The sequence below is a fragment of the Antedon bifida genome, chromosome 9 (assembly GCF_963402885.1).
Source record: "Antedon bifida chromosome 9, ecAntBifi1.1, whole genome shotgun sequence".
NCBI lineage: Eukaryota > Metazoa > Echinodermata > Crinoidea > Comatulida > Antedonidae > Antedon > Antedon bifida.
Window position 1 is genome coordinate 5,148,075 of NC_136234.1, and position 14,343 is coordinate 5,162,417.

The 14,343-nt window shown below is 34.7% G+C and overlaps 1 protein-coding gene across 1 annotated transcript; it reads left to right on the top strand.

The window, feature by feature from the left end:
* The first annotated feature begins 1,951 nt into the window (after positions 1–1,951).
* LOC144851976 (uncharacterized) lies at positions 1,952–13,009 on the top strand. The gene is made up of 2 exons (XM_078709653.1): positions 1,952–2,162; positions 9,897–13,009. The coding sequence occupies exons 1-2, from the start codon at positions 2,050–2,052 to the stop codon at positions 10,303–10,305; spliced, it is 522 nt and encodes a 173-aa protein (XP_078565779.1). The 5' UTR covers positions 1,952–2,049; the 3' UTR covers positions 10,306–13,009.
* The last annotated feature ends 1,334 nt before the right edge of the window (positions 13,010–14,343 follow it).

A 14,343-nucleotide genomic window follows, 5' to 3' on the forward strand; every position in this document is an offset into this window, starting at 1 on the left:
TTTTTTGGCTCAACCACCAGGAATTTTGTAAAATGTAACATTTGTTATATTTTTTTGCCATTTTGATGAGAGACCGCGTGTGCATACTATAGATGTTAGTGTAGTATATCCCGATACGATGGAGTCAGCACGCATTATGAACCTCGGAGCCCGTATGGATCTTGTTTCAACAATTATAATATTTGGTCCAATTGATATGAATTGTAATTAACTGAAAAGAAAAATGTTAAAAGCAAATTTTTTTATTATTATTTATAATTTCATGGAATAGCTCGCTATGTTGATATCAGAGGCGACAAGCAGCTTTAATTGATGGTTTTAGTGCGTTAATTAGTGTTATACTGTATTGTATTATTGTCCCAGGGGGGTTTATTTCATCTAGCTTGTTAGCCATTTATGAGGTCAAGGAATTCACTCATTAATATTCATTTTCACAAGATTTTTTGGCTTGTAATTTTGATATTTTCGTTAAAAAGAAATATTGTAAAATATTATGTTGTATGAAGTCTTGTCGGAAATAATAGCTTCGTACATTTTTTTTCTCAAGAATTCTTATTTTATGAGACTAAAATGAAGATGTAATAGATATTGTATCTATTTGATTTATTCCGTTAGAATAATTAAACATTAAAATGTTATACTTGCATCTGAAAATGAACTTGAGTAATAAGATAAAGCATTAGGCCTACAGATTAATAGCAGGGATTACGGATTAATAAGATATTGTGGTGGACATTCTGCCTGCATTCACTGGTACAGCATTCACTTACATCCGATTTACAGTGCTGTATCTCAGCCTCACTTCTCAGTATCATGGAACATTCCGTAAAACAGCATCACATGTGTATCACATATTAGGCCATACAATAACGATGAACATGTGATGCTGTATCACGGTATTTTCCTATGACACTGGACAAATCTAGATACAGTATTGGTTACCACTTTAAGGTATTAGTGGTACATTCACCAATGAGGATAAATGAGCACCCAGTGAAAACATGCTCATAATGCAATTAAGCATACAACCTATTTTCTTTGTTTCAGTTTAACATTTTGAAGCTAAACAGTAATGTTTATCATTATGCGATACAAAGTATTCAAATGAAAGGAAAGAAGAAGAGAAACAGCTGCGTATCATTATAAAGCGAACATGATTAACAATGGTCTGAACAGTTGCGTTCAATTTGACTTGCAATATATTTTCATCATTAATTTGTATTGCGAATTTAGAATGTAAATATTCCTTACGTGCCTTTTGGTTGATCAGAGCACACGACCGGAGTGAGGAATCGAACCTACGACACGCGCGAGTTAAGACATCCGGGAAACATTCTTTTTTCTTCTATGAGGCCAAGGCAAAAATCATTATTAAGCATCCGGGAATCATGCGATGTGTTCACATCGTGCTTGTAATCATACGTGTGAGAATTTATCTGGGGGTGAACCACATTAATATCAAACGTTATTAAACGTGTTTATTTCTTGTTAACTAAGGAAAAAACATGTTATATAATATTATTATCTCAATGTTGAAGAAACCCAAGAAAAATTGCTTCCGCCTACGCAATGCATTATGGGTTTAATTATCATTGGCAAAAATGCAGGTATTACTATAATAGTACAGTATCTAATTTGCATTTAATATGCATTTTAACGTTATTTTCACACACAGTAGTAAGAGCAGTGGAACAACTTAGTGAGATCATGGAAGAATATTATATTAAATATTTCTCTTTTCTTTAAATTATTAAATTTTTTATCGATTGCGCGTCTGTCTTAAATCCGACAAAAGCTGTAAAACAGTTAGCACATGGGCTTTAATATTTAAGTACGTATCTTATTAAACTTTAACGCGCATGAGCACGAGATCCATTCAAGCGTGTCGAATTAGTTTCACGCTTATCACGTGATCTATGGATTTAATCACGTTTAAGCGATGGTTTGCGTTTCGACGTTTAGAATATTAAGGAGCGTCGAGTTCATCAATGCGAATGGTTACAACAAAACTGCAGCCTAGACATCGTAGAAAACACTCTCTCTGATTGCATGCACAAACTGAAGATGTCGACGGCTGGGAATATTTTCGGTATTGTGTTTGGTTGTATTCTAGCCGTTGTATTCGTGTCACTGTTCATTTATTCGGCATACAAAGCATACGTGTAAGTAAAAAAGTCTATACAGGTTTAGCTAGCTGCATGCATGCATGCCTAGAAATAAGTATATGTAGGCTATAATACGCCGGTAGTACGAGCATGGATTATCATGAATATTTGGAATTCTAGCTATCACAGTTCACAATATCTTTTTTTCACATGTTTAGCCTACAGCCTGATAAATTCAGATGAAAAAAAAGTCTGCATCATAATGTTTACCAGGAAAAAGTTCTCACTGAACAATATTATATAAATAAATCATTTTTATCAACTGTTGAACGCGCGCTTTTGTCCTGTAGTTATATAATTATATTGTCTTATTATACTATAAGTATATAGGCTTAGTTATTAAGCAGGTGTTAACTGTAATTACATAAGAAGTATATATACTTGCCAGAAATATAACGATACACTTGCATAAAATATGATTTCATAAAGTACGGTAGATTACAAGTGACATCGTAAAGAGGGACACACAATGTTGAAGACTGATAAAAGCTGTACACGCGCGCGTACAGACAGCGTTTAAATGTTATTTGTATACGCGCGTGTATACACGCTGATGAAAATGCTATTGTTCGTATACGCGCGCGTACAAATGCTGATTAAACTGATATTGTTCGTATACGCGCGCGTACAAACACTGAAGTAAAATTACATTGATTGTGTACGCTCGCGTACAAATACTGATGAAACTGATATTGCATATGTGTGTGCGCGTACAAACACTGATGAAAATGTCATCGCTTTTATATGTACTGTATCCTTCAATTCGCGCAGTCCTAACTTTAATACCAAGGGGAAAATTTGGTGATTACTTTGTTTGGTTTCTGGGAGATGGTTTGTAAGTCCTCAATCCTATCCGTACGTCATAATCAATTAAATTTGAAGTATAATATTATCGTTTGGTATTTAATATTTTAATTCGATATTTATCAAGAAACACTTTGGAGATTATCTTGATTACAAAATAGCAACATGGTTTCTAGATGTTGTGATGACGTATGACAGTGTGTCAGATTTGATAACGGTATTCTGGTACAAGATACAAGTATATTTTTATAAATAATTTGGTAATACAATAATTATATGCGATATAGCCAAGTGGTATGATATGATAATGTATGTGAAACAGTATGTGATATGTACAGATGAGATCATATCGTTATGACACTAGGGGCACGCAATTTAACGCGTGCGTACAAAATATGATGAGGTTTTTGAGCGCGTACATGTTGCGTAAATAATGGTGTTGTATGTTATGAGGCCTACACAATGCTATATGTTTTATTATTATCTCATAATTCATAATGTATGTGTATTTTCAATTATCTGATGGTACTAAAAAAAATACAATAATAGGCCTACCTATGTAAATAGACAAGACATAAATTGAATATATTGTGTCAATAATTCAATCAATGCATACATAAAAATGAAATATATATGCTCATAATTCAATCTTAGGCTGCAATTAATACTTAACAAAATCAGGTCGAAACAAATTTGCAAAAAAGGATAATTATATTATATTCAAAAATTAGGTAATTAAATAGAAATTTTTGATTTATTATTATAGTTTTGTTTGACGTAAACATTACTCTACACGATTTATTGTCGATTAATCCAATCGATTTCGACAACGTGAAATGAAATTAAATCTATATATGGCTGTCATTAATAGCACATTTAGTGTAGGAGCAACAATATCATCATAATATATCTAAAAACAATATCGAATCCATTTTTGATTTTGTTGGACACAAATTGCCTATAAAATTGCTAAATTTAAACTAGTTGGTATCGGTTTACTGAACTTTACAAGTCAGATATGATAAATATGGCGTCCATTCATTATTCATGATATCTGCTGAAAACAAATGCCTCTTTTTGAATCTCATCAATATTGTTTGTGTCAATTTAAGAGTGTTCAGTTTTGTGTTTAACAAAATTAGAGAAAGGTATAGTCCAAATATAGTCTGTAACATCTATAGCATTTAGATATTGATGGTTCGACCCTAATGTTGGTCCTTTTTATTTGAAATCTCTTCTCTTCGTGTTATTTTGATTGAACTATGATCTCGACAAATAGACCTTATTACAACCAACACGAATCTTTTTTATTTTGGTCGAATGAAACAATCTTATTCAGGTATATTTACATACGGGTCTTCTTATTGTCTCAAGCAATAAATGATCACATTTGAGACATAGGGTCGGTATTGCGGGTTCTTTCAGGCATAAAGGCCGATTTACACAGACGATCAAGCGTAACGGTAATAAAAATATAGAATCTATGTTATTCCTTATGACCATTTACACATAACGCGGAGCGGACGAGCGGTTTCCGCTCAAGCAAGGCCATGTTAGATTGCATGGCTCAAGATAGTAAGCTAGTTATAGAATCTACTATACGTGGGACAAGCTACGCGGTTTTCCGCTTACCGTTCCGTCGTCTGTAATGGCCTTAATATGTGTACATCTTATCCACACACAATAAGTCTCTCTAATCGGAGAGAGACTATATACTAGTCGAGAACCGTTAATTCGAAGAAAACCTGTAGTAATAAAGATTTCATTAATTCGGTTCTCAGACAATATTGTCGTCTGGATTGTGTTTAATATAAATGTATGGATTAATTTCACAAACATGTAGAAAGAAGAACGTATCGAGTTATTGGCGCGAGCTAACCACTCAACGTTAATTACTGACTACTTGATAGTACAATGTTATCCTCGCTTATAATCAATGTAAACAATAGTCAAGCACAGTGAACACAAGAATATTATCACTAATAGTAATTGATTTTTGTAAGAAAAACAACTTAATTGTACTTTATCTGGGTTTTTTTCTATATTAATGATGTATTTTTCATGAAAAGTGACAGAAAGTCGTCACATAATGTCAGACTTAATTATTCTCAGAAGTAATTAAATCGTGCTGACATTTTGTACTCCAAAACAATCCTTTGATTTTACAGGATGGAGTTATAGAAAATATTTATTTTGAGTTCTCTTTAATATACTCGGAGTTGTTTTGATTTGGCAAATTTTGGTGTAGAAAAATGGCCGTTCAGACTGACTTATTTTCCAGAGTTGTTAGTATATAAATACCATGGAGATGGTTATACTCAACAAAGTTAGCGATAAAGCTTTGTTCCCACTAGCAACGTAACGCAACTTACGCAATGTAAATAAATGCCCTTCCAATAATTGTGTTTTCCCCCGTCTGCTTAAAATCAAACCTGCGAAGTTTGCAGCACTGTTGCGTTGTCGTGATTACGCAACACGTCGATGCGTTGCCTTACGTGGCGTCGCTAGTGGGAACCACATTTACTGTAGCCATGAAAGCCAACTTGCCCGTTTAAATAGCTAAGCCTGAACCGACCCTATACTACAGTGTATTTAGGCCTGTGAATATTAGAAGCATATAGCAGACTGTGACAGATGACACGTTCAGTGTCACTCCTCCTGCGAGTTATTAACCGAAACCATCTGTGACCGATAATGTTACCAGATGCTATAGATATAATTCATAATTGAAAAATGAATGAGATATTTTAATATCATATTTAAATGATGCGAATAGATGTGATCGAGTGGGGACAATGACGATCATTAGTCTCGCCAATGATGAGGCTTAGAGAATGTTCGTTATCCATTCAATGTAAGGGCCTCTCAATGCCATTAATAGACTGTGCTATAACTTAGTTTGTCGGTACGTCTGTTGGTCCAATCCAATGTTAGTGAATATAGATGCAATCGAGATGATATATTGGTGATTGTCTCTACGGGGCTTCATAAGAAGTTCGCCATCAATTGAGGATAAAGCTTGTTTCATCTTGTACGCAATACAATTACGTATTTGCAACGCGATTGAGTCGACCAATCAAAAGCGACAGTTCTGATGGTCCACCGTACCGCGATTGGTCAAATTAATTGCGACGCGATTACGTACTTAGTAGTCTAACACTGCCTCGTGATGGTCACTCAATGAGTTACGTTATGTCAGTGTGTCTAAATCCAAGTTTGTCTTTCTCTAGGCCTGTGTTATGATGTCTACATTATCCACATCTTAACTATGGCTCTTTACTTGAGGTTACACAACCTTCCAACAGTAGCTTATTGGAAACCTATCGCCGATATTATTCACATATTTACTTTATTAATGAATGGAGATTGATTAACAGTATCATCAACAATAGGTGGTTTAGACCAATGTTCGTTAAATGATAAAGTTAGTGAGGCATATTGTGTTGCTTATTTTACTTGATAACGTGTAATTTTTATTATATATACATAATTGAGTTTTTATTCTTTGTGTTTGTCACGAATTCTTCTGTATAAAAAAGCAGTAAATTTTGGACGAGAAATTTGTGAATAAATATAATTTAATACATGCCTAATTGATAATAATATGAAATTGTATGCATATCATTAGGATATGCCTTGTTGTAATAGTGACTCAAAAATAAAAGTCTTCATGACATTTCGATTTAACGTACACAATAGCTCCCACGTCTTTATCGTCAGGCTTCTTCTTTTAATCGTATTCTACTTAAATTCTTTTGCGAATACAGCACGTAACGTACGTTATAATATTATAATAACATCATTTTAATGCAAACCTTATATAACGGTCATTGCCCTATCTTTGTACTTAACGTGCACGTGTAGGCCTATATTCTATTTTGGTAATACTGTAGGTCTATGGTATTAACAAAATATATATACTAATACTATTCAGGCTTGTACGCATACACTATGTTTTCGTACAAATTCACATGCTGCTCAATGTTGTGTTTTTTTGTTGAGCGCAGTGTCATTTTTATGCGTTTAGTGTCGTACAGTAGAGTGCATTGCATTGTGTAGGCCTACTACGACGCATGCGTACAAGTTTGGCGTATTACACAGTGAGGCATCAATGTTCTATGTACACCATGAATTTGTTTTTCTGAATAATCTGCGCGGAACTGTGTTTTTTTTCCTGTGTAATTCCATTCCAACATTAATATAGGTTGAGAGAAATTGATAAGCAAGTTAAGTGTTGTTAAGAGATTGGAAAGCCAATTGATTGAATGTGTTTGCCATTGCTAATGAAATCCTGTGTGTATTGCGTCTAGCCTATTTTTCACTATTGGTTGATACGAGCCATTGCACAACTTTCTCGATGTTTGTAGATATAGTCTTCGATAAAGTGTTTAATTAAGGTCGATTATTATCTTTTTGTTATTAACAACTAATGATCATCATCATCGTCATCATAAATCATCATCGTCATCGTCGTCAACGTCGTCGTCATCATCATCATCATCGTCGTCAACGTCGTCGTCATCATCATCATCATCGACATCATCCATCATACATCATCATCCGTCATCCATCATACATCATCATCATCATCCATCGTCATCATCATCATCCTCATTATACACAACAGCACCATCATCTTTATCCATCATCGACATTATCCATCATCATCATCATTACCCATCATCATCATCCATCATCATCATCATCATCATTATCATCATCATTATCGTCATCATTACCCATTATCATCCATCATCATCATCATCATCGTTATCCATCATCATCCATCATCATCATCATCATCATCATCATCATCATCATTATCATTGTTGTTTAACTTATCATCGTCTTTGTTGAGTACAAGGATCTTCTTTACTGGCCCTTTGCTTAGTGCTTATTGGGTAAGTTATTTAGCTAACGGCGTTTCATACATCATAAGTTGATTTTTATCGCGACCGATTTGAAACGCGACCGATATTATCGTATGCCTGAACAGACATTATAAAAATTCAAGTCACAATTCTGCTTTTTTTCATCTTGAATAGTCAAGCTTGTGTTCGATTATTTTATTTTATGGCGTACTTCGTCTAAATCAACCATCCATAATTCTAAATGGCACGACTCGCATAATTAATTCACATATTCGATACAAACTTGTCGCAAGAGTTGCAAGATGAAGACATCAGTGTACGTTTACACGAGTAGAATTCCTATCATTTAACATTTGCATTGGGATAATATCGTTAAACGTATGGGGTGTATAATTAAGCCTTCGTTTACGTTGATAATTGTGAATTTATAATGATAGTATACAATTAGCATTAGAGGTCAAAAATAGTGAAACATTATACACAAAGGTGTGACGATTTATGAGAACGTGTAAACAGTATCTTGATTAACATAACCTTTAAGAGCAGATGAAGACAGTAATGTTCGAGCTAATTAACTACATGTTTTGTTTTTTTAATGTACAGCCTAATATTTGTAAAATGAATGTACCTCGTCAGAAACTCCTCCATCACGAAGAAGTCTCACAGAAAGAGATTTACCTTAAGTCCTTGTACGTGCAATCAATTTGCAAGTTTCTCCGCTCGTGCAATTAAATTTGGTTCCCATTTGGACGCACGCACAGCGCGCAGAAAAATGACGTCAGACAATTTAACAACTTGATTTGACCAATCACGGCATGGATTTTATGGACTGTCGTGATTGGTCAACTCACTTGCGTTGTCATGCCACTGTTGCGCTGCGTCCAAGTTGGAACAATAAAAGGACGATCATATTAAAAATATAATATCATATTTCAATGGGTTAAACAACTGTAATACCGCGCACGACACGTTGAAAATCATGGACATATTTGATTTGTTTATCCTCTCAAAATTTCTTTCATCATCTCGTCTACTCAAAGGTTTAAATTAAAGCGACTATATAAATAGTAAGTTTACCTATTTATGCACTACCTTAATTCATTGCACTCTCTGCAGGGCCTCCCTCGTGTAATCAATCATATCTGGAGACTAATTTTAGATGCAATAATGTAGATGATAAATTAGCCGCAGGAGTAATTTCGCCTCTATAGCTTACTGTTCTTCTTCTTCGTTGAAGTCGTTGGGAAAAGTTGTTATTTAAGCTAAGTTCACATAATTCAAATGGTAGCAATACTTAATTAGGTGAATTGATTGGTAATTGAGATTTTGGTTCCAGTAAGGATTAGTAGATGCGTGCATACCGAGAGCAGCTCGTCTAAAGCTTTGTCTACACTATCAAACTGTATGTTACAAAATAATGTGAGGTGCCCATATATGGACACGATGATGTCATATCACTCCGTAGTTAAGCACATCACTACCATATTTGGCCACATCACATAAAGTTTGATAGTGTAGACAGAGCTTAATATCGTTACGCTTAAACCTAACGTAGCGACAATTTCAATATCTGTAAAATATGAAATCAATGTATCGTCTGAAAAGAAATTAGGATATCAATATTTGGTATCGACGTAATTATTACCCAGTGAATGGTTTTACCGACAATATTAACTTAATTTAGTCTAATTTTACACTTGAAATACCAATGACAACCCAATAATCATTTGATTCATGTCTTATTATTCTCATTGCGTCAAATCGTACGATTTTTAAGCTTGGTTAAAGCGTGGTTCCCACTAGAACGCAACGCAAGGACGAACTCACAACGCAATTCAAGTCAATTTACTTACGTTGCGTTACGTCCTTGACGCAAGTTATTTCACCAATCACAATGGGTATTCCGAACAATCGCTTGTGATTGGCCAGCCTTGATTGCGCGTACAAAAGTGAAAAGTGAAGGAATGGGGTGTCGTTTTTTATTTCATTTAAAAATGTATTCAATTACGAATGAATTATATTAATAAATAATAATTATAATGATTTTTTTTTTTAGTGATAGAAAACGAATAATTGAAAAGAATAGACGAATCCAAGAAGATGATCTGCTTTCCGAAGAACGTGGTGACGAAGATGGCGAACAAGACGCCGATCAGTTCTCGGACGAGCCTCCGATGATGGAACGAAAATGGACACAAAAGGGTGTCGCGTACCGCAGAGAGGGCGCTGTTGTGCATATATCAGTGAAGGATAAAAATCAACAAAAAGATGAAGGATGTGATGTGTTGCCGCAGCAGCAAGCCACGACTTACAGTACTATGCAGCAGCCTAATGGTGCAAGACCCACGCAAAATAACGTTGAAGTAGAAATAAATGGAGATCCGCCAGCGCCTATTGTCCCGACGAGCGCGAATGTAATATCGGCAGGTAATGGCCAGGATGAGGCGAATGCGTCGTGGCTGTAACGTTTATTTTGACTATTTGAACTTCAATGTAGCATTGAAACCTTGCATTTTAGATCTTGATTGGATGATGGATACCTTGGATGGATAACTTGTAAAAGTTAGAATTTGAATTTTATAAATAAAATCACGTCTTCAGTACTTTGCGAATTGCAACACCCATTTGTACTACTGCCACCCACAAATACATTGAATATTGTATAACGTATGCGCTGTCAGTGCCGGCCGCCAGCAAACCAGAGATTTTCAACGAGAATTGTTGTAACTAGCCATAATCAAATGTAGGCTAGTGAAAGTGGCAAGGAGAGCCTAGTCTATGTTCCAGACGGCGATTGATTCAATAATGTTAAAAAGATATAAACATGTTGGCACACATGGCGTTTCATACAAGAATACTAACAACATAAAGCTAGAGAGACTTTACTTGGGGCAATCTTTAGGAGAGTCAAGTCTCTTATAGGCCTACTACAATTAAACAAATGAGCCGTTGTCTATCAAAGTTGCTGTAGCCCGGCCGTTAAAAAATTGTTATGATAGCGTTATATACACGAAGATTTCAAGGAAATTTTGCTTCGAGAATAAGTTGATTTATTTTTCTGTGATGCTTAATTACTGTTATTACAGTGGATAAAATTGAACGTTACGTTAGATACAATAAGATGTTTCTTTCCTAAATGTCAAGCATCGATCATTTTGAATTGCCAAAATACTCGCGTCGTTAACTTCAACCCACTTTTTAACGCGCACGCTTGTTTGCATACAATTCTTGATAAAGTGAGATTATAATATTAAAGTACTAATACTCTGCGTGTTTTATATTAAGTTTGGAATAATAATAATATAGATATATTAAATAATAGAGTGTTTTAAATTTCCAAAAGCAGACGTATATAATTATATAAAACGTATAGACGGAATATTAAGTTCAATCCATTTTAAAAGAAGTAATAGATATGGAAGATATAATAAAAGACCTGGAGTATTTTGATTAGGCTATACTTCTCGAGAATTGTTCAGTTACTAAATTATCTATTTGTATCGTTATCAAGAAAGTAATTTTCTTTTCATTACATTTGACATTTAGTATAATTTAGTGGTATGCACTGCTGGTGTACAATTCCAATTTCCATTACTATTTTCGAGATATTATGCCGTAATTGTCCTGTCCTCTAGTGGGAACTAAGCATAGCAAAGTCGTGTCGATTGCTGAGCGCGCGAGTTCTAAAAAAAACTTATGGGACGCCCTTAATGCCAAACATTGCCTTTTGTTTTTAAAAACACGCCGACAAAAAACTGTACATTTGTAATTTATAAGTAATGTAGGTTGTATAATAACTGATCGGTTTTTTTGTTATTATTATAATATAATAACGTTTTACATAGGCCTACACACCACTAACTTTGTGCCATAAGTACTACTACATTGTTGAATGTGGCCTATGCATGTCCTGTGCTTAAATGTTTTGTTTTAAATTGTACTATTTGCTAATTTGCGGTACTGACTCCAAGGGTAAACTAAAACTGTTTATTTTGTTTCTTAAAGGCGAAATCGTTGTTTTTGAAAAACTTTATCAAAACAACAAAATATCCTACCTAATCCAAATTTGGTTTTATTCATCTTCCCTATTATTTTATTTTTTTGGGACATCTTGAACGCAATGACGTAAAGTGCGCCGCAGGTTATTCGACCAATCACGACACGATGGATCGTCCGAACTGTCGCTTGTGATTGGTTAAATCTCACTTGCGTTGTGCCTACGTCATTTTGCTGCTTCCAAGTGGGAACCAAGCTCTATATAGAAAACATGTTTGTTAAATGCTACTTTTAGAAAATAATTTTCTTGTATATCTTCAAAGTACCAATGTAGCTAGATGAGTCTTTCACTTATTTTTGTCTTCCCTTTTTCTTATTTTTCCAGTCGTAATACTATAACGTATTATTTACATTACAATTTGTAAAAATTTAGAATAGACTTGAATTGAATCACGCAGAACCTAAATCAATTACAGTCTTCTAAATATAAGATATTGTCTGGATAGTAATAGTATTTATTATGATAACAATTAAATATTGCCTTAACAGTCCCAGCTATATATATATAATAATCTGTTTGTTTTGCAGTTAACTAAAACAAATAAGATGTTTTATTCATAACCAAGCAATGCAACAATATTCTGAAATTGCTTTTATCTTTCATTGGATATGTGCTGTGATAGAACCATTAATTACCCACAACATAGGCCTAATGAATACAAAATGATTCGCAGTTAAGCTTGGTTCCCACTAGCGATGCAACGTAACGAAACCTACCCAACGTAAGAAAATGCCCTTCAAATAATTGTGTTTTCCCCGTCTGCCTTAAATAAAAACGATGTTTGTAGCATGCACTGTTGCGTCGTCGGTTACGCAATACAGCACTTTACGTCAATACGTCGTAACGTTGCGTCTCTAGTGGGAACCAAGCTTTATTGGGTTTAACGATTACTTCAATTGAATAATAGGTTATTTGTTTTACTTTGGTTGTTGTGAGAGTTTCTTCAGACTCCTACAGATTCGGCTATAGATCCGGATCTTCTGATTATCGATACTAGACGATATATTTATTTCTTCAAGCTACTGCTTATAAGTTACCTTATAAAGAAATCATATATCATTATCTGCAATGTTTTACTAAAATTGTTATACAAAATAAATTTGTTCCCAATATCTAAGCTATTTTCATTTGTTGTCTTTTTTATGTAGTTTGCTTAGCATGCGCATTTGAAACTTAAGGTTATTAGTTCTTAAGTCGAGTCATGTGACCGATAAAGCGGAGTAATCATTTTATTACGTAACATATATAATTGGCATAAACTAAATGGAGAAATATTGTCTTGAACTTTGAACTTGGAAACCCACCCGGCTGCTTTGTATGGTACGCGAACTGTGTAAAGTAGGAGCCAAGTTAGAAAATGGGTGCCAGTAGTGTCTTTGCCTGCTTAAGGCCAATTTACACAGACGAGCTGTAATGGTAGGCGGGAACCTGCGTAGCTTGTCCCACTTAGAATATGTAGGCCTATCTATTATGAGCAGAAACCGCCCGTTCCCTCCACGCTGTATGTAGGTTCATTATCGTTGCCGCTCGTCTTTACACGGCAATTGGCGTTCACACGCAATTGACTACTCATTAGGTATAGGCCTAGTCGCAATTGCGTTATTTTTCATAAAATTAACACCGTATGCCACTATTCTCATACAGCTATGATATTCTATTTGTTTTGTGTTGAACGGCCGTGGTCATGAATTACACAATCACATAACTGAACCGCCGGTGCATTGTGGAGAATTTAGCTAAATCTATTTACTCTACTTTATTTGCAGTTTTGATTAACACGCTCTCCTGATTAACACGGCTCACTTACTCATTCACTCACTTTAAACCGCTGATTAAGCCTAATATTTAAAATAACCAAACAAAATTCATCTACCGATACTGTTTTCTAAACTCGAGCGAAATCAATCTGAATGAATTGTTACTACTGTATAGATGAGCGCCCTCTATGCAAAGTAGAATATCTTGAGAAAACTTGGTTTATATTGCCATTTCAATAATTGCACACACACAAATGACATAAATCAAAATGTCTCAAGTAATGTATGCTATCCATTTTATTATTCGTATTGTTTGATATTTCAGTTCTATTTAATAATATTTGACCGCCTGATATTAAATAACGAGTACACGTCACAACAAAAACAAATTACATTTGCGCGTGATGAATTACGACGGCACAACTTCCCATTCCAGAACGATATGGGACGCTAAATGGGTAATAAATGTGATAAATGCGGTTGTCAATTAATGTATAAGATTTGGTACGGTACTCTTTCAGTCGAAAATATGTTGTAAAAAATGATCCATTGCGTCGGCGTGATTGGTCAAATTACTTGCGGCGCGTTTACGTTGCGCGTCAAGTTGGAACCAAGCTTTACGCGTAACTTCAATTTCTGTCTTTGAATGCTAACGTCACGTGCTAGTTGACCTTTTCATCTCATTTCAT

Coding starts and splice junctions, on each gene's coding strand:
- LOC144851976 (XM_078709653.1), top strand. CDS start 2,050: ATGCACAAACTGAAGATGTCGACGGCTGGGAATATTTTCGGTATTGTG. Junction 2,163..9,896: donor TCGGCATACAAAGCATACGT/GTAAGTAAAAAA, acceptor TTTTTTTTTTAG/TGATAGAAAACGAATAATTG.